Source organism: Epinephelus fuscoguttatus, linkage group LG23 (assembly GCF_011397635.1).
Source record: "Epinephelus fuscoguttatus linkage group LG23, E.fuscoguttatus.final_Chr_v1".
Lineage (NCBI taxonomy): Eukaryota > Metazoa > Chordata > Actinopteri > Perciformes > Serranidae > Epinephelus > Epinephelus fuscoguttatus.
In genome coordinates this window covers 14,797,599-14,818,233 of record NC_064774.1, presented here as the reverse complement: position 1 = coordinate 14,818,233, position 20,635 = coordinate 14,797,599, and the positions used below count along the sequence as shown (strand labels likewise).

Sequence of the window (20,635 nt, the reverse complement as noted above, 5' to 3'; positions counted from 1 at the left end):
ACTGAAGTCCTCGTCTCTTAATAATCCCCACCCACAGCTGTTGAAGCTTTGATTAACCAAATATTTCTCACTGAAGCTTCAATGTCCAAAATCTGGTATTTGGAACAGCCCTTAATGTTTGTCTCGTATCAGTGTAGCAAGAAAAGAACAACACAACTGCTGTTTAGTAATATAATTTTCCTTTTTTATTCCAAGTTGAGGTTTTTTTTTAAATTTAACTGTGAGAGTGAGTTTTGTGTCATCGATGATGATGGACAGAATGAGTTGAGGAGCAGAATGGAGCACAGGTGAAATCAAAATCATGCACACGTAGGCGTTGACTCGCACTGATAATCATGGCCGACCTGTCAGCGGGACCAAAACCCTATTTGCTTCGTCACTGCCATAGGCCTGCTGTGGTCCCACATACAGTATTGTTCTTGTTAGCTTGTCCTCGCCTGATGCCCTGACGTCACCCCTCTGTCATGTAAAGAAAAATTGGCTTCATATCTTTAGATGTGATTTTAAATTTGGAGAGACGTGTGGGATCGGTCTTTCTGTCTTCGTTCTTAAGTCCCCATCCAGCCATGGCGCTCCCTTTCTTTATCTGTATTTACCCACAGTGCTTTGCTCTCTGTCTGCATCTTAATATCCAGTGCTTTAAAGTGTAGGCGCTCCCGTTCGCCCTCCGTCAGTTCCTGAGCTTAAGGCTTTAAGATGTTTGTGTTGCTAACATTCAGGCTTCACAGTGCTGTGGTTTTTATTGTCAGACTGGCTTTGTAACGTATCGTAGCACCTGACCTGCTTCTCTCCTCAGCTGACCGACATGTTTCTGTGGTTAAGGAGAGTCAGAGACTCAAAGACAGCGTTTCTAAACTTCAACATAGCATGCATCTGCACAAATACACAACCAACCAAGCCAACTGACCAACCAGCTTTTTTTTATCACGTTCTTTAATTACCCTTCTACAAAAAAATATGTCATCTGAGAGAGTGGGAGAGCAGGAGGCTTTGCTCAATAACATTTTCTAACCAACTCTCCCTCATTACCTCCCTGTGTTAAGTCTCCTTAAGGCAGGTATGTTATATGTATGCTGCTTACATAAGTTCAGTGCAATACCTGGCACGTTCCTGGTTTTTCAAAGCACTCTGATGAGGGACAAACACAGCCTCTAAGGTTTGAGCAAAGCCTTCTACTCTCCCCCTCTCTGGGCAGTGGGTTTGGAGGGAGGGAGGGTTGGGGAGAAGGGGAAATGATCAGGGCAATGGAAGGGGTTTAAATTGCTCTCTCCACATAGGAGAAATAGTAGGAGCTGGGAAGAAGGGATAGGAGGAGGTGAAGAGAAGACGCGACTGTGTTTATAAGTCGCTCTCTCCGTAGAGGGCGCTGGAGAAGGAGATGTAGTCCAGGGCGCCGGAGGGGCAGTCGGCTCCGATGTACCTGGTCATGCGGCTGATACAGTACTCGGCCTGCTCGGGCGGCAGCTCTCTGCGCAGCTCCTCCACTGTGATGTAGTTCTGGAGGAGAGAAGGAGGCGGGTGTGATTTATACAGGCAAAGAGAAAGTGCTGAAGGTTTAACTGCTGACTGACAAATGTTTCATTCTCTGGCGTTATTATCCAAGATTACTATTGGTGATACAGTGTTATTACCAGTGTTAAAGGGATAATTAAGATTTTACAAGTGGGGTTGTTTTAGGTGCTGAAGCACAGTCAGTAGATTGCGGTTGGTACGCCCCCAGTAGTGACCAACAGGGAAGCTACACAATGTACTGCTTTGGACGGGGGCAGCAGCAAAACCTATTTCAACCAACTAAAAATTCTGTATTCTTCTCAATGGAGTCTGGCTTTGAAGAGAGCGCTGTAACGGCTTCCCTGATGGAAATCGCTACCCGATGGCACAGTAAAGCAGTAAAAATATTCTCCATGTAGTGTACACTTAAACTAAGTGTGTCAGTGCTCCTTCTGCTTCTCCAAGCAGGAGGCGTGCCAGCCGCCTTCTACTGTAAGTGATACACTGACTATGGGTAAGTACCTTATACAACCCCAATTCAAAATCTCTGAACTATCCCTTTAAGAGATGGTGGTTTCAGTAAATTTTGCTTTTGATAGCTCGACATTAACCGTAATTAATCTGGTGCTATGTTGACTCAGTGAGCTTTAGCACCACATTTCAAAGTGCTGTGTATTTATGTAAATGTCTTGACTTTTATTATATTTTCTGTTGATTTGCTGACGGACAGATGGCTAGCGTTAACGTGGAAACATAGTGCCCACTGCCCCTTCGCTCTCATCTGGTTAGCTAACGCTAGCCGTGGGAGCTAGCTTGCGGTGCTGCTCATTCCCGATTACCATTGGTAACACTGTCCCAGTGGCAGGATGATATTACTGCGGAAACATGGTGGTGACCCTCTGGTTTCCCCCCAGGTTGCCCCGGTGAGTAAGCAGCTTCACTGTGAGCCGCAAAACCCCTTTTTGCGTCGTTAACTATGTTAGCACCACTAGCCGTGGTAGCAGAGCTAACATTGTTAACCACGCTAAAGGGATGTTTCATTGGGGAGACCAGAGGGAGGGCACAATGTTTCCACAGCAACACTGTTGGTGCGGGATGGTGTTACTAGCAGTAATCGCCAACTAAGTGGTGCCGCTAGCTAGCTCCCACCCGACTAGTACGCAGTGCAGAGCTGGCTAACCAGTGAAGAATGCAGGGCGGGCACTAGGTTTCCAAATGTTAAAGTGGCTGGCCAGATGTGTGTCACCCACCAGACCTGGGTGGTGTGCAATGCAGCAAAATTAAGCGCAGACTGATAATGCTTAACCGGTCAAAAATATTCTCAACAGTTAACAATTAATCATTATCGTCTCTTCAAAACACTTCGCTCTCTGGGTATTGCTAAGATCTGGGAACACTGACATTCAGGAAACCAGGCACCTGTACCACAAAGTGAGATCAATGAGTTAGCAAGCTATGTTTAACCTTAATTCAGGTTTTACAGAACCACAAAGCTGGCTCACTTTTAACTGGTGGAAATCACCATGGCAACCTAAGCTGCACAGCTAATTTGCTGTTCCAGGCTTTCCATTTACACACCGGTTTAAAAACATAACTTTTAATAAACTGGTGCAGTTTGCACAATTAGAATCCAGAATTTAGTGAGGTAAAGATTATTTTATTCACTGTTTGATGTCTTCTACACCTCAGAAGACTATTAGAAACTAAACAAATTATTTGTTTCCATTGCCAAGACATCAGGTGACTGCAGGACTTTGTTGTAGCGATGTCAGTGTTCCCAGATATTAGCAGTTGGGTGGGTACGATATATTAACAGACAGTAATGATGACCAAAACTATCTAAGTAAGAATAGTTGTAATGAACCTTTGAGCATTATCAGATTTGACCTCTAAACTTGATCATGTTTACCTCTCATACTTGTCTCATTCAAAACTGTAACTACTGTGTTGGTGTAAAGCTAACAGGACGCTGTGTGTGTCTGCTTACCTTGTCTGAAGCCAGGATCTTGAAGGAGGCCATGACTTGTTCTGCAGTGTCAGTCTCGGCGGTCTCGCGGGTCATGAAGTCGATGAAGGCCTGGAAGGTCACCACGCCTGTGTTGTTGGGGTCCACCAGAGTCATGATGCGAGCAAACTCCACCTCACCCTGTCACAGAGACGAGGATCGTATCAGTTAGTAGCAAAACACCAGTTAAAAATGAAACCTATGTACCGTCAGATTTCAATTTGTTTTAAACTTCCTGAACAAAATGAAACTAAGGAGAAGCCACAAGACGTGTTGTACTAACCAGATCGTAACCCATGGAGATGAGGCAGGCACGGAAGTCGTCTGGATCCATCATGCCGTTTCTCTTCTGCAAATGACAAACACATTTGTATTTTTTATCACTGGAACAGCTCGTAAAAATGCGCATTTTTTAATTTCTTACTGAATATCGAGCATTAACGCTACATTTTAGGACAAAAAAAAATTCACAATTATCTGTCAAACTGATTTTTAAGTTCAAAAATAAAGATATAAGCTCTACATTGTGGTTTGTGTTGTTTATTATGTATTTCTCTGTTTGTCATGACTGAATAATCCCAATATAATCCAACATCCACATAGTGGGAGATTCCTTTTCAAGGTCAGTGAACGCCTCACCCTGTCGAAGTGGTTGAAGGAGGCCCTGAACTCGTTGAGCTGCTCCTGGCTGATGCCCTTGGCGTCGCGGGTCAGGATCTGGTTCTCCACCTCGTTGATGGTTCTGGCGATGGTGGTGAGCAGCTGCTCCCAGCCCACGCGCACATGCTGCAGCCATGGAGGAAGAGAGGCAGAGAAAATACGATTGGAGCAAAGAAACAAGAGGTGGAGGGTGGAGGGTGGAGGGTCGGCTGAACGCCAAAGCTGCAGCAGAGTACCTCCATGGTGTAGTTGGTGTGCTTGTTGTCGAAGATGAGGGACTCCTGGCTGAGCTGGTGGTCTCCCTCCAGCTTGTCGATGTTGGATTTGTAGTTGATGATGTTCTGTTCGTACTGCTTCAGGCTGTTCATCTGTTCCTCCAGGGAGCCGGCGATGTCCACAGACACGTGGCTGATCTCCTGCAGGCGCACAGAGGAGGAGAATCAGAACATCTGAAGGGCAAGTCCTTAAAGAGAGTCTGTTTTTATATCTGTACGGTCAATCCTAGACAACTACAGAGAATCTTTTACACCTTACTCAAGTAAAACTGCAGTTTCCTTTTCTACCCCTGACACCCTGCTGTGTCACAGTAACACCGTACCTCCATCTTGGTTTGAATCCAGGGTCCAATGATGTTGGCCTGGGCGGCAAACTGGCGCCTCAGCCTCTCGTTGGCCTGCTGTCTGGCCACCTCCTCCTGGAGCATTTGGTCTCTGAGGGGAACGAGGTGCTTCACCTGCAGGTGGACACATTAACACCAACCACTGTGAAACCAAGGTACCATTTACAACTTTAGGGAAAACCAGAAGGGTCAAAATAAATCAAATTCTATATGACTGGACCATGTGGGAATTTAATTTGAAAGGACAGACACAGGAAGTGGCCACGCTCAGTACCTGCGGTTATCACACAGGCTAGTTAATAACATGTCGGGCAGGAAATCCAAAGTGTGGGATCATTTTGAGAAGGTGAAGGACGAACCCAAGGTGATATGTAAACTCATCTTCATTGGTCGACTACAAACATGACGTATCATCTGAAACATGGAAGTAGCTACGTGCCCATTAGCCCACAGCGTCATTAACAGGCGGCTCGCTCAGTGTGTGACGTGCACTTGTAGATAAAATATAGGCCTATATTAATGACACGTTAACAGTGCGGCTTGTTTATGAATCCTACAGGAACTGAATCTATTTTTTCAGCACAGATGGTCAGAAGTGTGTCACTCTGCTCTGACAGACTGTGTTCTGCAGTATTCAGTGACACTCAAACTTAAATGTGCTGCACTATTTATGACCTGTCGCTGTGTATGCGCTGACTCATTATTAGCCAGATGGCCAAATGCAGCTGTGTGAAGGTTTACATTATGTCAACTCACGCTAAAGAGAAATTAAAGCAGATTCAGGAGGTGATCCTGCTTAATTGTTTTGTTATCTCCCATGCTCCTCCTTACTATGAGTCTCACATGGTGATTGTTGGGTGTGTTTGATGTGACTCACAGTGTCCCACTTAGTGCTGATGTCCTGGGGGCTGAGGTTGGTGTAAGGGTTGATTCCAGACAGCTTGATGCCGTAGGTCTGGGCGATCTTCAGGATCTCGTTGTGGATGCCCATGGTGGCCATGCGCTCCTTGTCGGCCTCGGGCAGAGTGGCCTTGAACTGGTCGTGAGCGGTGATCAGACTCTAGAGACAGATTAGATCAGTGTTACACTTGACTGGTGAGTGAAGGTGCTGGGAATGTTTCTCATTTACAGACGTTATTCTGGGTGACCCAAAACTCACCCAAAATGTTTTTTTGTATGTTTTCTGTTAGATTTGAACAAACAGAAAAGTCTGCCAAAACAGGTGCATTCGTGTGCTGCTGACTGAACTGCCAAGTCAGAAGTTGGCTCATGAATGCAAACTCTCAAATGTCACATGCCAGAACTTCCCACCTCCATCCTGAGGGTGTCCGAAACAGCAGGAGAGATACTGACATGTATTCCTGCTCACTCTTTTCTCTTTAATACTGACTCCTAGAGTCCCTGTCAGTGCAGACATTTGGGTTTGTACATCTATAATTTTTGCTTTTCTGGTCACAATTCAGGTTTATTTTGGTGAATTATCGTTAAGAGAAAAATGGCATATCTTTCAATGGATTTAATGATGCATATGAGTGGACTCTACAAACAGAAGGACTGCATGTGGAGCTCTTAAAGCAAAACAGTCGAGCATAACAAACGAGTGATTTTACAGCTTAACTATAAAAAGGTAAATGACTGCAAATAATCGTCTGTGTTTTGAAGTAGAGATACGTATATTGAGACAACATTGAAATTAGGGATGTCCTGATCCATTCTCAAAGATCAATATCGGAGCCACTGGCATTTTTAACTTATCAGTATCGGCTGTATTTATCTATATAGGGCCAGGTGTGTTTACTGACTAAGTTTTCATGCACAGTGCGCAACGAGTGCAGCCAGTATTAACTCTGCAACTTCCATCTCTTCTCCACTCTGCTGAGCTCCCATGTATGGGCATTATAAATATGAGCCTCACCTGCGGCAAAACACCACACGCCATAAAGGACAGCAAAATTAAATGTTTATGTAATTTACCAAAGTTTTAGCGTCTCTTGTGCGTTTCACTTTGCATTGACACTGTTGCAGTGTTTCACCGCAGGTGGAAGAGAGACAGACAGCAGTCTGTCACACTCACCATGTTACTGCAAGTGCACCAAATGCCCCAAAAGCAAAGAGTCAGTAGGAGTAGGCTGATTTAGTAATGTAACCTTTGCAAAAGATGCACAGGTGACAAAAATAAACACTCAACTGAATACAGACCATCCAGGTAACAGAGGCTGCACCGAAGCAACAAACACCGGAGTATACTCTGTTAAAGGGAGAGAGGAAATCCCTCCAGACAGCGACAAAGCCAGAAAGATTAAAGGGACGGTTTGTTATTTTATATACTATTGTTTTGTAAAAAGAAAAAGTAAGAAACATTAAGGAACAGCTTAGACGCATGTTTTTTTTGTCTTGATGCACTGCAGCTATTCAGTCATACACATACACTGGATCGAGTATAATAACTTTAAAGTACTTGACGTGTGCACTGTGCAGCTGTTTCATCGAGGAAAATAGAGGTATCGCATCAGGACATCCCTAGCTGAAAATATACAGTGTCTTCGTGCATGTATGATGCAGGCTGTGCTGTACCTGAATCTCCTCAATGCTGTGGACAATGAACATGTCCTGCAGGTCCTCCATGGCTCCATCCATCCAGTTGTTGAAGGGCGCTGCCCTCTTGGCAAACTCCAGGTACAGCTGGTCAATAGTCTCCCACAGTTTCTCCACACGCTGCAGACACACAGTCAAGACTTGTGTTACAAGAACCATAACGTGGACAGAGGCACTGGCTTGTTATGAAAATGAAATGAGATGATTAACTTACTTAAAAACAGATTTTGGAATTTGTAGGACCCATTTACTACTGTCACCTTAATTACCTCGCTGCCGTAGTGTTGTGTTTGTATTGTGAGTGTTTCACAGAGTGTACCTCCAGTGCGTCCCTCCTCTTCTGGGTGAGGGTGCCCAGGTTGTCCCACTGGTCACAGATGCCCTGGCAGCGGGCGTTGACTGAGGCAGCATCATGGTAGTCCAGCTCACTGGAGGAGACGACAAGAGTCAAACACAGCTGCATTAAACCTCTGTACTCATAAAAATAAATAAATAAGTGTCACACAGACTGGCAAATGTATATTATGGCTTCATTGTGCAATTTATATTGATCTTTTATTACATGTATATTATGGCTTTTTAATGACATTTTTCTGATTGTTTAACCATGTACTTTGACTATGAGTTTTTTTTATTACATACTAAACTGTGGCTTCATGTGGAGATGTATGTATGTATGTATGTATGTATATATAAAAAGGTTGGCTTGACGTCACTGGCAGCTAGAAGACATCTACACACCAGGATACCGAACATCCTCAGTTGTGCACCAAAATCATCGACATAGAACCAGATCACAGGAGAGACTGGTTTTAAAAGTCTGTCACACTAACACTGAGCTGGGGAAGACTGGTTTATGGTATTATGCACCTCATTACTGGAATCAACTGCAGAGCAGTTTGACCTTAGAAACACTCATTATTATTTTATTACAAACTATGACTGAAAATTTTACAATATTTACATACTATACTCTGGATTTTTATCAAATTTCACAATTCTTTACATACTATGACTTTCTTTTTTTTTCTCAATTATTTACATACTATACTATGGATTTTTATAATTTTTCAAAAATATTTACATACTATACTATGGATATTTTTTTTTCCAAAATATTTACATACTATGGATTTTTATTTTTTTTCAAAAATATGTACATACTATACTATGGATTTTTATCTTTTTTAATTAAATTATTTACATACTATACTATGAATTCATTCATTTTTAATTACAATTACATTTTTTTTTAAATTCATATGATTTTTTTTATTACATACTTTTTGGCACATTTTTATGATTTGTGTTGGGAGAGAATAATTATGAGCACATCACATAGGTGTAAGTCTTTCAAACAAAACTGACCTTCTGTGTGGCATTTTGTAAAGATGCAAAACACCTGCCACCTTTTAAAGGCCCTCTGACAAACTATTACATTCCCCAAAGTTCAACTCACATACTCCCCCAAATATTAGGCGCGCTTCATGCCATTACATGAGCTATCCCATCCTGCTATGAGGGGTCATCTGAGAACATTTACATCTGCATTAAAAGTAATGAATGAGAAGTTATGTGTGGCATGCATACATATTCAGCATTATGGTGTACATAGCATCAAAGAGGTGGTATCAGAACTATCTGTGGAAAAGGCCCAGAGGAGTGGTGAGGAATAACGAAACAGTGAGATCAGAGGTTTCTGCTCTTTCATGACTCATCCTTTCATCTTTTTATCTCTCTCATTAACATGCTCTCCACTCATTCCCACTTTTGTTCTTCGCTGTATTCACATCCTCGTCTCCTCTCAACATATCTCTCTGATCGCGACAATTAAGAGTCCCGAAACACTTCAGTCGCTCACTCTCTCCTCTCCTATCCCTGCTACAGTCTCCATATAAGCCCTCAATCTAATCATCTCAATTCTCATTCCTCACTCCCTCCTGTTTCTCCTCCTCCTCACAGTTTCTCCCCATTGTGTCCTTAAAAGCCCCCCAAGACACACACACACACCTCTGTTAAACTGCTATGATACTAAATTAAAGCACCCAAAACATGAACAAGAATTGTATGTCTCTGTGTGTCTCTGTCCAAGCTTCTTACTTCAGCTCCTGGGCAATGGCAGCGATCTGCTCCACTCTGTCCTGGTGAGCGGCAAGGTCGCTCTCGAACGCCTCGTGCTTCCTCATCAGGGCTCTGATCTCCATCAGAGATGCCGACTCGTAGTCCTTCTGGGACAGCAGGTCCTCCTTACCTGAAACACACAGATGTTTAACGTGTGTTTTATTACCTCATCTTCACAGACCAAAACTACAAGCTCTTATATTTATACAGAGAAAAAATATGGTGATACGTTGACATGTGTAAATGATGAAACAGTCCTGCTGTCGCAAATAAAAGTCAGTGTTTCCCATACATTCATTTATCTGTGGCGGTGCGCCACGAATAAATTATCTCTGCCACATATAGATTTTTCTGCTTTTGGCGCTACCTGTTGGACCTCGCTCATAAACACATTATAATGGGACTCAGTGTCTGTGAATGTAGCTTGTCGTTACAATTCCGGTGCAATAGGTGGCAGTATGCATCGTAAAGATGCACTTAACGCACCTGGTCCACCAGAAGAAGAAGAAGTAGACGTAGTAGCAGAACGGATCCAAAGACCTCTCGGTACAAATATGTGGGCAAAGAAGTCCAAAAGTGGTCCGAACAACTCTAACTCATCATGTTATATTAGCTGTTTTATTAGCCTATGTCTGTATTAACATAGCTGGAAGCTCAACATGTGCAGAGACATTAACTCACGCTGTTAGTAATGTTAACTGCAGCGCGAGTCCCGTAGCAGCTCGCCACCCTGTTAATCAATTACAGCGGCTCCACTGGCAACGGGAGCGGCACGACAACTCTCTGTTTTATGCGGCTCTTCTATTTTTGTGGCGCTATGCTCCCCTACGCGACCCTCCAGCAGATAAAAACTATATGAAATAGTGTGCTAAACGAGCACAATGTGTTTTTAAATGAATAAACCATTATCAGAGGTGATATGTGATGATTTTTTCCATGCATTTATCCATGTTTATCCGTGACATTGTGTAAATGTCCGTGGCGGACATTTGAAAGCGAGTAGATGACAAACAGTACAGTAAACTTGTAGATAACTCAAATATTTGCAATAACTTAGGTGGAAAATGCTTTAACATTTCATGCAGCCTACATGCAGCCTCTGGGCTTGGCAAACAGTAAACAACCCCGCTGGTGTCTCTACGTGTCGCTTCCGTACGCAGTCAGTGGAGCCCAAATGAATACCCAAATTTATACAGTCTATGGCCGCGACGCTACGCTGACGTGACGTAGGTTTGCAGCCGGTGGAGCCCGGCCGTGTGGTTCTGCTCGTTAGTAATTAACTCTGACGTTGGATGTTCACTTCTTCACACAGATGAGTATTGAAAAATATTTTTAATACCCCCCCCCCCCACCAGGACCACACCACCACGAATAGATTCCTGTCCTGTGGGAAACACTGAAAGTCTAATTAAAGTTCATTCTCTGATCTGTTTTCCTCACTCTACTGCACTCAGCCATTTCCGTTGACTCACTGTAGCATGTTATTATTTACATGTACGCCTACAGATAGTTTTATCACACTTTTATCTCATGACAAACTATACTGACTTTTTATGCAATTTTGAACGACATACTATACAATGACTTTTTTTTATGCAATTTTGAACGACATGCTATACTACGACATTTTTATAAAATTTTGATTAACATACTATACTATGAGTTTGTCATGCAATTTTGAACGACATACTATACTATGACGTTTTGATGACAAAAATCATTTTTGTCATTATATATTTTACCATAATTGTGTTTTTTTGGACTTACTATGCTTTGGCTTTTTAATACATACTCTGTGTGACCAACAACTGTATGAGTTTAAAAAAAATTATGACACGCAATGCAATGACTTTTACATTTTTCTTTTGGACAAACTATGTTATGGCTTTGTAATACAGTATAAATGTTTTATGACATATAGTACTGTGATTTTATAAAGATTTTTTTCTGTAATGTATTATTTTAATGATTTTTTTTAATGATTTTTATAACATACTATACAATGACTTCCTTTTACGATTTTTTGGGCATACTACATTATGACTTTTTTTAAACAATTTTTTAATTTCATACTATACTAGGACATTTTTATACACTTTTTAATGACATACTACACTGTGACTTTTTAATGACTTTTTCTGACAAGTTTTTATGATACATAGACATTTTGAAGGCCTTCATTTTTCATTACATACCTTGACTTTTCTGATTTTTATTACATACTATACTAGGACTTAACTGATTTTTTTCACGACATACAATACTATGACTTTTTTGCTTAGTAGTTCTGCAGTTGGTTGAGGTTCACAGTACAGAATGATATGATGAATATTGACAGTAGAGAGCTGTTTTAACATCATTCTGCTGAAGGCAGAAAGTTTCACCTTAAATCTAAGAACACACGTGCGTCCCGGTACCCTGAAAATCATGTTTTATCACACCTTTCTGTTGGCCCTACCTGCAGTCCACGACTCATGCATATTGCACTTCTGCTTGAACTTCTCAGCCAAATGATCAAGTCTCTCCAGGCGGCGGATCTCAGTCAGCAGCCACTCCTCATAACCCTTCTCCACCCCTTCCAGACCCTTCCAGGCATTGGCAATATCCTGGAGGAGAGAGAGGCTTTATCATCTCTGAATGCTGAGAACAAGGACTTCTCAATGTTCTTTTGACACTTGTTTGAGTGAACTGAGTGTTCAGAATGTGAATAAAAACTGTGTGCCTTGAGAACACTTTAATATCTATGTAAATTTCTGAGAAATTAGAATTAGTGCCCCATTGTTTGCAGATGAACTGCAGCCGCTTTGCATTTCAGCCGACTTGAACATGAGCTATCCAACACAACTCAGCATGTTCTATGCTTTCTGCTTCCCTTTCTTTTTTGTGCATTCTTTCCACCTATTTCTATATTTCTTTAGTTCAAATTGCTGTTGTTGGGTGAGGACTTTGTAGCTGAGAGAACAGTCTTATTTTTGTTGGATCACAAAGCAGGGGGGTCGAAGGATTCTACGAGCTTTAGGAAATGGAAAACAACAAAGGAAGAAGTAATCCTCTAACTGATCTCAAAGCCTGAGAATTTACGACACTGTGCAGCAACAATAATACACTAAGCTAAAAATCTGTCCAGCTCACCGACACCATCTTTCCCTCGGACGGCATGAAGGCGGGCCTGTTGCTAAGCCTCAGCTTGGTCTGCAGAGTGTTGAAGTTGATCTCCAGCTGGCATTTCTCCTGCACGCGGGGTGGCTTGTGGATGCGGCGGTAGTCACGGAAATCCTCCAGCTTCTGCTGCATGGCGCGCATGGTCTGCTCCGCCACGCGGTTCTCCAGCCAGGGGATGGTGCGGCGAATCCACTCCAGCAGCTACAGAGAGATGAGGAAGTCAATTATTCTTGTCTGTAGTATTTAGTTTTATGTCCTGTATATATATTTTTCCTACAATCTGCTGTCCTACCACTGTATCACTTTGTTGTATACTAGGAAGAGTACTTCAAGGCTCCGTCAAGGCTGTCGTTGGTACAAAATATATGGATATATCGCATATGGATTTGGGTGACTTCATGTCTCAGGTGGTTTTTCCTTTGGATTTTAGATTTGTAAAATGTCAGCTATTCCCCACGTCTATCTGTTTCTTACTATTTGTCTACAAGCAAAATTACAAAGACACTGTTGTCAGTTTTTTTTTCTATCATGGTTGAAGTCTCTTAATCCCTTGTAACTTCACTGTTTTAGTTATTTGTAGATCAAAAAACAGCTTTAGAAACACAAACACTTTGAAGCTTAAAGATGTAAAACTGCTTTGATGCCCACTTGTCATTATTCTTTAAATGTTATTGACTGAAATTAAACTAATTAAAACTATTCTCAATAAAATAATCAATAATGACCGTAATTAGTGGCTGCCATACTTTTTTAACTGAACACCCTCTTAGATCTAATCAATAGCTTTGTATTCCTGACAGGATTTATGCAGGATTTCAGGATACAGCACTTTAAATTGCCTTGTTGTTGAAATGTTGTCACAAACTTTAAGGGTAACTTTGCTATTTTTCAGCCTGGCCCCCACTTTGCTATGATTTGTGTCTAAATTAATAGTGGGAACATTGGGGAAAACAAACAAAACAAACCACAATGTTACCACTCAGGGTATGTTAGCACGGTCACTTGAAGTCCACTTAAAGTGCTCGTTTTTGCAACTGTCAGGCGCAAATTGTTATTCTATGCGCCTGACATCATGGAATGGATCCCTACAGAGACAGACCTTTTTGTTAAAGAGTAAGATCCTTCTTGTTTAATGACAAACAGCCCTTAAATTGTCATCTTCAAACCCACCAAACTCCATTTAAATAAACAGTAATTTTAGCACATACAGAGTCAGTATATTTTCACATCTAATTGGTAGAAATAAGGGTTTATTTAAACCAAACCAGAGTTGGTGATTTTTAATGTGACTTTTAATGAAGTGTGTTTTACAATGATAAAATTACTGTTTATTTAAATGGAGTCTGGTGGGTTTGGCAGTAGCAATTTCGGGCTGTTTCTGGTTAAACAAAAAGGATCTTACTCTTTCACAAGAAAGTCTTACTCTGTAGGGATCCTTTTCATTATGTTGTCAGACACCTATATAACAATATGAGCCTGTCAGTGGCAAAAACAAACACTTCAACTACATTGAAGCAAGCACAAGTGACGATAATTGCTGCACTGCAGACTGTTTTGTTCCAGTTTTCAACAACTGATGTTCCTATTAGTCACAACAACGTGGGAGAATAGGGTCCAGGTTAATAAAATACAGAAGCTACCCTTTAAGAATTAATGGCAAATTAAACTGATTATAACAGGTTATATATGCTGATAATATGTGTACACCTGAGTGCATTCATCTTTATTGTGATTTCTGGATACTGTTCTGTTATTGTTCATAAGTTTCTGTAACTGTAACATTTCAAACTATTGATGTGCCTGCGGTGATTCTGGAGTCGTGTCATGTTAAGGAGAAAAACACTGAGTTTACACTGCTGGAACATTAAAGTGTTGCTGCAGAGGAGGATGTGCAGGACAGACTGAGAGTGGGAGTATTTGGTTGCAGCGGTTTCTCACCTCACTGGCCAGCTTCTCGTACTCCTCCATCAGTTTCTCATTCTCCTGGTTGACGGCCAGCACCTTGCAGATACGGTTGGCAGCGGTCTCAGCCTGAGGGAGGGAGCGGGAGTAACAATTAATATACGTTTACAACGAATCATAACAACCAAGATTAGTAAATCTCTCACATTTATTCATTAGGAGAGCTGCTATATCAGGTTGATGATGTTTCATACATCATTATATAAAAAGTGAGAACACTTCGGCTGCCATACACAAAGCGACAAGATCCAAACAGCCTTATATAAGATATTAAACTATAAACACAACAACGTAAAAATAAAATATAATCTGACCTGCTCAGCGCCAGCGAAGGCGTGGTAGAAGCAGGACACGTAGGTCATGATGGCCTTCTCATCAGGTTTGGGTGTGTTCACAATATCTTAGGGTGGAGAAAACATGGCTATTAAAATATTACAAAAAGCTTCTGAACATTTATTTCTTGTGAAGAAGAAGCACACATGAAGTCAGACTATTATTTTGCCTGATACTGCGTCACCTAAATATTTTGCAAAGCAGCTTTAAAACTAAACATTTTTATAATATCTATGTTTTTTCAATTAAAAATGCAATGCTGCTCATTTGAATATAAAATGACACACACAATGATTGCCTGCATAAACTAAAGACCATTATGTTTTACTGTTGTGTGTATGAGTCATTTCAGCCATTCTGTCTACAAAAAAAAAAAAAAAAACATTTCTGAGGTCAGAACCATCGGTGCTTCAATAGATCCTTTTAAAGTAATTTATGCATTATCTTTTTTTAATGCTGATGTTTGAATTTCAAGTAAAAGGACCTCTTGTCCTTGAACAATCTGCCATTATGTGCTGTACTTGTCTGCAGTGGAGGTTATCGGTGTGTGTCAGCACTAAAACACACAACCTCCTGCAGAGGTTAGTCATTCTGGTTGTTGTTTCACCCACTCACCTTCAGCGTCAAGCATCTTGGGGATGTCCAGGAACTTCTCAGCCACCTCGAAAGCAGTGTTCAGGTTACCAATGGGGTCGTCCTACACACAGATACAACTACTGTCAGACATGCGCATTATTGGCCTGCACTGCACTACCAATTATAATAGAATCAAGAATCAGAATAACAGCCGGTATCATGGTCCACATTGAGAAGACAGTAACAGAAACAGGATTCACACACTGTATTAAAGCCATTTTACAAAGCAATGTTTAATTCTCAGACAGGTTTTGGCAGGCAAGCCAGTGTGTGGATCACATTTTTGTTTCCTTCTTGTGTTGTTTGAAGCACTTGTCCAAACATTTTTGGAGGGAGGATGTGTACACGTTGCTTTCTGACCACAGTGAGGAGGAACACGGCTCCAGAGGAAACTACTTTTTCTATTATTTTCATAGCCCGTTAAACTGAAATACTGACATTTTCAGGACAAAATATCAGACAGCTATAATCCAAGTGCACTGGTACTGACTTTTAAAATCCTTAACTGGTCCAACAATACACTGAATTATGACTTATTTGTGCTTCAAATATGAACTACTGGTTTACATATGAGCTTGGGAATCTGGACATGTAGGATACCAAATCTTTTGTGTCCAACTACAACAGAATTGATATTGCAACACTCTGTTCACTATGTTCTAGACTACATATCTTGCAGACACACTGCATTTCAAATGCAAAAAAACAGAGTACTGAAATAAAGCATAAAAGATCTATGAGCAGATTCAATAACATTGATTCTGAGGCAGAGTATCAAACGGCTTCACTTGTTACAAAAGGAGAAGATAAAGCAAAATAGATGAGGGAGAAAAGATAAAAAAGGAAGGAAGGAACGACAGGGCACCTTTCTCAGTTTGGAGTAGTCAATGAGGTCAGGTCTGTGTCTGTGGATGAGGGCGCACAGAGCCAGGCCGTCCTTCCAACTGAGCCACGAGAAGAGCAGGAGGGCCACATGAAGTGAGAAAGTGAGAAAGAGTAAAGGTGGATTTATGAGATAAAGGAGGATGGAAAGGGAAAGAGAGAGCAGGAGAAAGCAAAAAGGTGTTAGGAAGGTGTTACATAGGAACAACAGATTTGGAAAAGAAAGGCAAAACATTAAAGGAAAAACAAAAGGATGTTTGCAGTTCCCTGTTAATGCCACAGTTCGGCGTTAGAGACCCACCTGATGTGGAAGTTCTGCACATTGACGTTCCTGTAGGGGGCAGTCTTCCTCTGGCACCACAGCAGCAGACCCTCCTTAGCAGAGGTCTCTGGAAAACAAAGGGAGGGAGATGCACAGATGAAAAACATATGTATATGCAACTTATTCAGGTATTATTATACCAGAAAGGAGGGTGTTTTCAGAGAGATAGACTGAATGGTGAAAAGTGAAAAAAAATTAAGACACCACAATAAAGATGGATTAAGATCTGGTATCAGATTTTTGTCTGTAGCCGATATATTTGTAAACTAAGTTTACTTTTAAAGTCAGGCTAGTGCAGATATTGTTTCCTGCACTTGTGCAGAGTGGAGGTGTTATGAGAGTTTCGGAGGAGGTTGATGGCCAGAGAAGTCAAGCATATATGACAGCAGCAGCAGATATTGAGGAGCAGGAGCAATAAAAGAGGAGCTAAAGAAGATGACTTGAAGGTGAGGGTCAGGTGCGAGGAGGGACGGGGTGACCAAGGTCTGAGTCTTTATAAACAAGAATTTATTGTGCGCTGACCTGCCTGACAACATGAAGGCTGGTTAGGGTGACATGAGGTGCAGATGAAGTTCAGGGAAATTTGTTAGATGGACTGATTTGTAGAATCTGATTTACTGCACACGAGTATGCAACAAACCACACAGTGCAGTAAATATACAGCAGGAAACTCTGAGAGGATGCAGAGCACATGGGCCTGAGACTCACATGGGACTGATGTGTGAAACTCACTAAGTAAATAAGCTAAGTGTGTGTAGTTTTATCGGTTCTTGTGATGTTGATGTTGCTTAACTGTAATGTCCTTTCAAGACAAAGGTAACTCGTAAATGGACCTGCACTTGTATAGCGCCTTTCTAGTCATCTGACCACATTCATTCATTCACACGCACATTCACACACTGGTGGCCATACAAGGTGCCACCTCATACTCAGTTTTTAATACATTCACACACCGATGGACGATACATCTTTCTCAAGGATACTTCGACAAATGGACTGGAGGAGCCAGGGATAGAATCTTCCGATTAGTGAACCTCTGAGCCACAGCCGCCCGTTGTATTCAGTGAGTGTTTTGTAGGGCTGTCCCAAATGCTGTGAAGCCTCTACTGTTGCAATGGTAATCAACATCTGAACCCAAAAATAATAGCCCATGAAATTAGACAAAGTAATCCAACTTTAGTCAACATTAACATAGGCTACAGTCGATGTATGTTGTTATTAGTTTATGGGCATACCTATGAGCAAATTCATTTTTATGGGGTACGAATATAATCTACTTGAGGCATATTTTGTGGCTGTTTTTGCTTCAATAAAAAGGGAAATTCTTGAAGTTTTGTCCTCATCTCTATTCAGACTCATAATTACAATAATAGCAAAGTTTGGGAACAATGGCCACAAGTTTTGAAGCTTCAAAGCACCAAAAATGGTTCTCGGGACAGCCCTAGTGTTTCGTAAAATCATCACATCATTTCGTTCCGCTGTAGTGTGTGAGATTGTGATTGTTACGACAAAGAAATGTAAACATGGGTCTGTATGTTGTGCTCATACGACAGACATGGTGATTGTAGCTTCAATAGTTTTGGTCAAAAATCTCCTTACATTATAATTGAAAATACACGGCAGCAGCAGGAAGGCTATAATATTTTTATGAATAAAAGCATGAAATCTGTTTTTTCTGAAATTTGTACTTTAAACGAGCCAAACTATATATGTCACCATCACCCACTCTAACCGACTGCTGCAATGCAGTTTAACATTTATTTGTTACATGCAGTGATACATGTGTCATGAGTTGGCGTGGTGGTTGGTACGCTTATGTGTCTGTAAGGCTGTATTCACACCTGTGGCTCGTTTGCTTTGTTCCGATTCAGAGGCTGAATCGATACAATGTTTGCATATTTAATTTGGGTCGTTTGTGTTCACAAGGCAAAAGTCTGTAGCGGAACAAAGTTGTAAACAAACGCCATGTGCGGAGCAGCTGTTCTCTCATTGGTCAGAAATCCCGGAAGGAAAACGCCGGGGAAAAACAGCAACAATGGAGCACAAACAGCGTGTGTGGCTAGTTTGTTTTTGCGCGTTTCTGTGGGTAATATACCAGTGTTATCTGCATGAAGAAAATATCCACTACTACCGGGAATCCAGACTGCGCATGGAAAATAATGTTTTACTCCATCTACTAAGAAGAAGACGTGCCGCATCAAGGAATCGCCGGCTCTGATGGGCTCTGATGGGTGCACTGTCTGCACATCACATACTCACACGACACTACAGACGGTGCATCAGGTAAGCTTCATTAGATAATTGTTATCTAATTAGTAAACTGTGCTTCTTCTTCTTCTTCTGTTTGTTTTGGTTGACGGTTGGCAGTCAGGTGCGTCACTGCGCCCCTCTGTTGGAGGATGAACCGCAGTTATGAGTCAGTTGTGTCGGTTGCTGTGTCGGTTGTGTTCTCACTGCAAACGAACCGCTACAGGTGTCGAATGGAAGCGGTCCGAGACCACCTCTTCTAGGCGATCTCGGACCGCTTGTTTTGTTCCGCTACCGAGTGCGATTGCTGTGTTCACATATGTCCAAACGAACCGATCTTTTGAGGAAACGCTCCCTGTTACGGAACAAACAGACAGGTGTGAATACGCCCTAAGTGTCGGATCAGAAGGGTTAGGGTTAGCATGTGTGTAGGAAGTAGAAATGTGTCATCATCAACACAGAGTCAGCTATTTTGGAAAGATAAGGGTAAAGCCTGATTTACGTTTTGATGTGCAGCACTTTTGTAGAGTGTCATTTAACAGTAATGATGTGTTGTAATAAAGTGTCGCGCAAAACTTCCTTTGGAGAATTTTGTTATGTCGCAGACATCGTCATATTTTGTCCCGCAATGTGACTGGAAGTGATACTGTCGTCGCCATGGATAAAGTAGTTTTAAATCATCATGAATCTCCAACCTGCATTCAAAGTCATTCAAAAGGACAGAGGCCAGCCAAACTGCCTTCACCAGGCTGACTGACAACAGATATTTACCGGATCAAAACAGCTGTCATGTCATGTTTTCAATTTGTTGTAGAGCCTTCATACTGAGCTTCAATGAAAGCTCTCCCCGTGCTGAGTTGAGTTACAGACAGTAAAACTACAAGGAAGTACACAGAGGTCATCTCAGAGGTCAAAAAGATCCCCACATTTTTACGACGATTTGTTTTACAACCTTTATAGATGACAAATCCTCTTAGAAATGAACTTCCGCTCTCCACAAGCTATAACCAGCTGCTGGTTAGCTTAGCTTAGCATAAAGACTAGAAACAGGGGGAAACAGTTAGCCTGGCTCTTTGTTCGAAAGCTCACTAATTAACACACTATATCTCATTTGTTTTAATCGTACAAAGACCAAAGTGTGAAAAAGACAAGTTGCTGTTATTGCTTTAACCACTAAACACCCTGACTACAAAAAACATCCTGAAGTTGTTAAATTACTATTTCTATTACAAAAGTCTAAGTTAGTGTATGTAAAAACACACACACACACACCTTCCACAGAGATGTCCTGGATGGCGAAACGCAGGATGATGGTCCAGATCATACCAAGGGTCATCTTCACATTACCGTCAACAATTTCTGTAAAAAACAACAACACACAAACAATTAATAGAAGAAGACAAAATATAAAAGACCAAAAGCCGGCCTGTCAGTCGTGACTCCCTACAAGGTTAGAAGTTCTGTCTGCTATTGAATCAACTTTAATTGAACGCCTTTTGAGGCTTTTGCTGTTGAAACAAATTGAATTTCACGCAGCCTGAAGGCTCAAAAGAAATCTCAACTGCAATTAAGAGTGAAGAAAATTTAAGTAAAATAAAGT

General features: G+C 41.4%; 1 protein-coding gene across 1 annotated transcript in view; it reads right to left on the bottom strand.

The window, feature by feature from the left end:
- Window positions 1-162: 162 nt before the first annotated feature.
- The window catches only part of actn3b (actinin alpha 3b), a 51,641-nt gene continuing 31,168 nt past the window's right edge, over window positions 163-20,635 (bottom strand). Inside the window, exons 4-21 of the mRNA XM_049568420.1 lie at window positions 20,308-20,394; window positions 16,768-16,855; window positions 16,450-16,528; window positions 15,564-15,645; window positions 14,930-15,015; window positions 14,592-14,684; window positions 12,624-12,854; window positions 11,950-12,097; window positions 9,471-9,621; window positions 7,690-7,798; window positions 7,350-7,490; window positions 5,653-5,835; window positions 4,755-4,889; window positions 4,393-4,572; window positions 4,136-4,282; window positions 3,780-3,845; window positions 3,479-3,637; window positions 163-1,497 (exon numbers count right to left, since the gene is read on the bottom strand). Coding sequence (XP_049424377.1) covers window positions 1,339-1,497; window positions 3,479-3,637; window positions 3,780-3,845; window positions 4,136-4,282; window positions 4,393-4,572; window positions 4,755-4,889; window positions 5,653-5,835; window positions 7,350-7,490; window positions 7,690-7,798; window positions 9,471-9,621; window positions 11,950-12,097; window positions 12,624-12,854; window positions 14,592-14,684; window positions 14,930-15,015; window positions 15,564-15,645; window positions 16,450-16,528; window positions 16,768-16,855; window positions 20,308-20,394 — 2,324 coding nt within the window. The 3' untranslated portion in view covers window positions 163-1,338. The remainder of the gene's footprint in view (window positions 1,498-3,478; window positions 3,638-3,779; window positions 3,846-4,135; window positions 4,283-4,392; window positions 4,573-4,754; window positions 4,890-5,652; window positions 5,836-7,349; window positions 7,491-7,689; window positions 7,799-9,470; window positions 9,622-11,949; window positions 12,098-12,623; window positions 12,855-14,591; window positions 14,685-14,929; window positions 15,016-15,563; window positions 15,646-16,449; window positions 16,529-16,767; window positions 16,856-20,307; window positions 20,395-20,635) is intronic.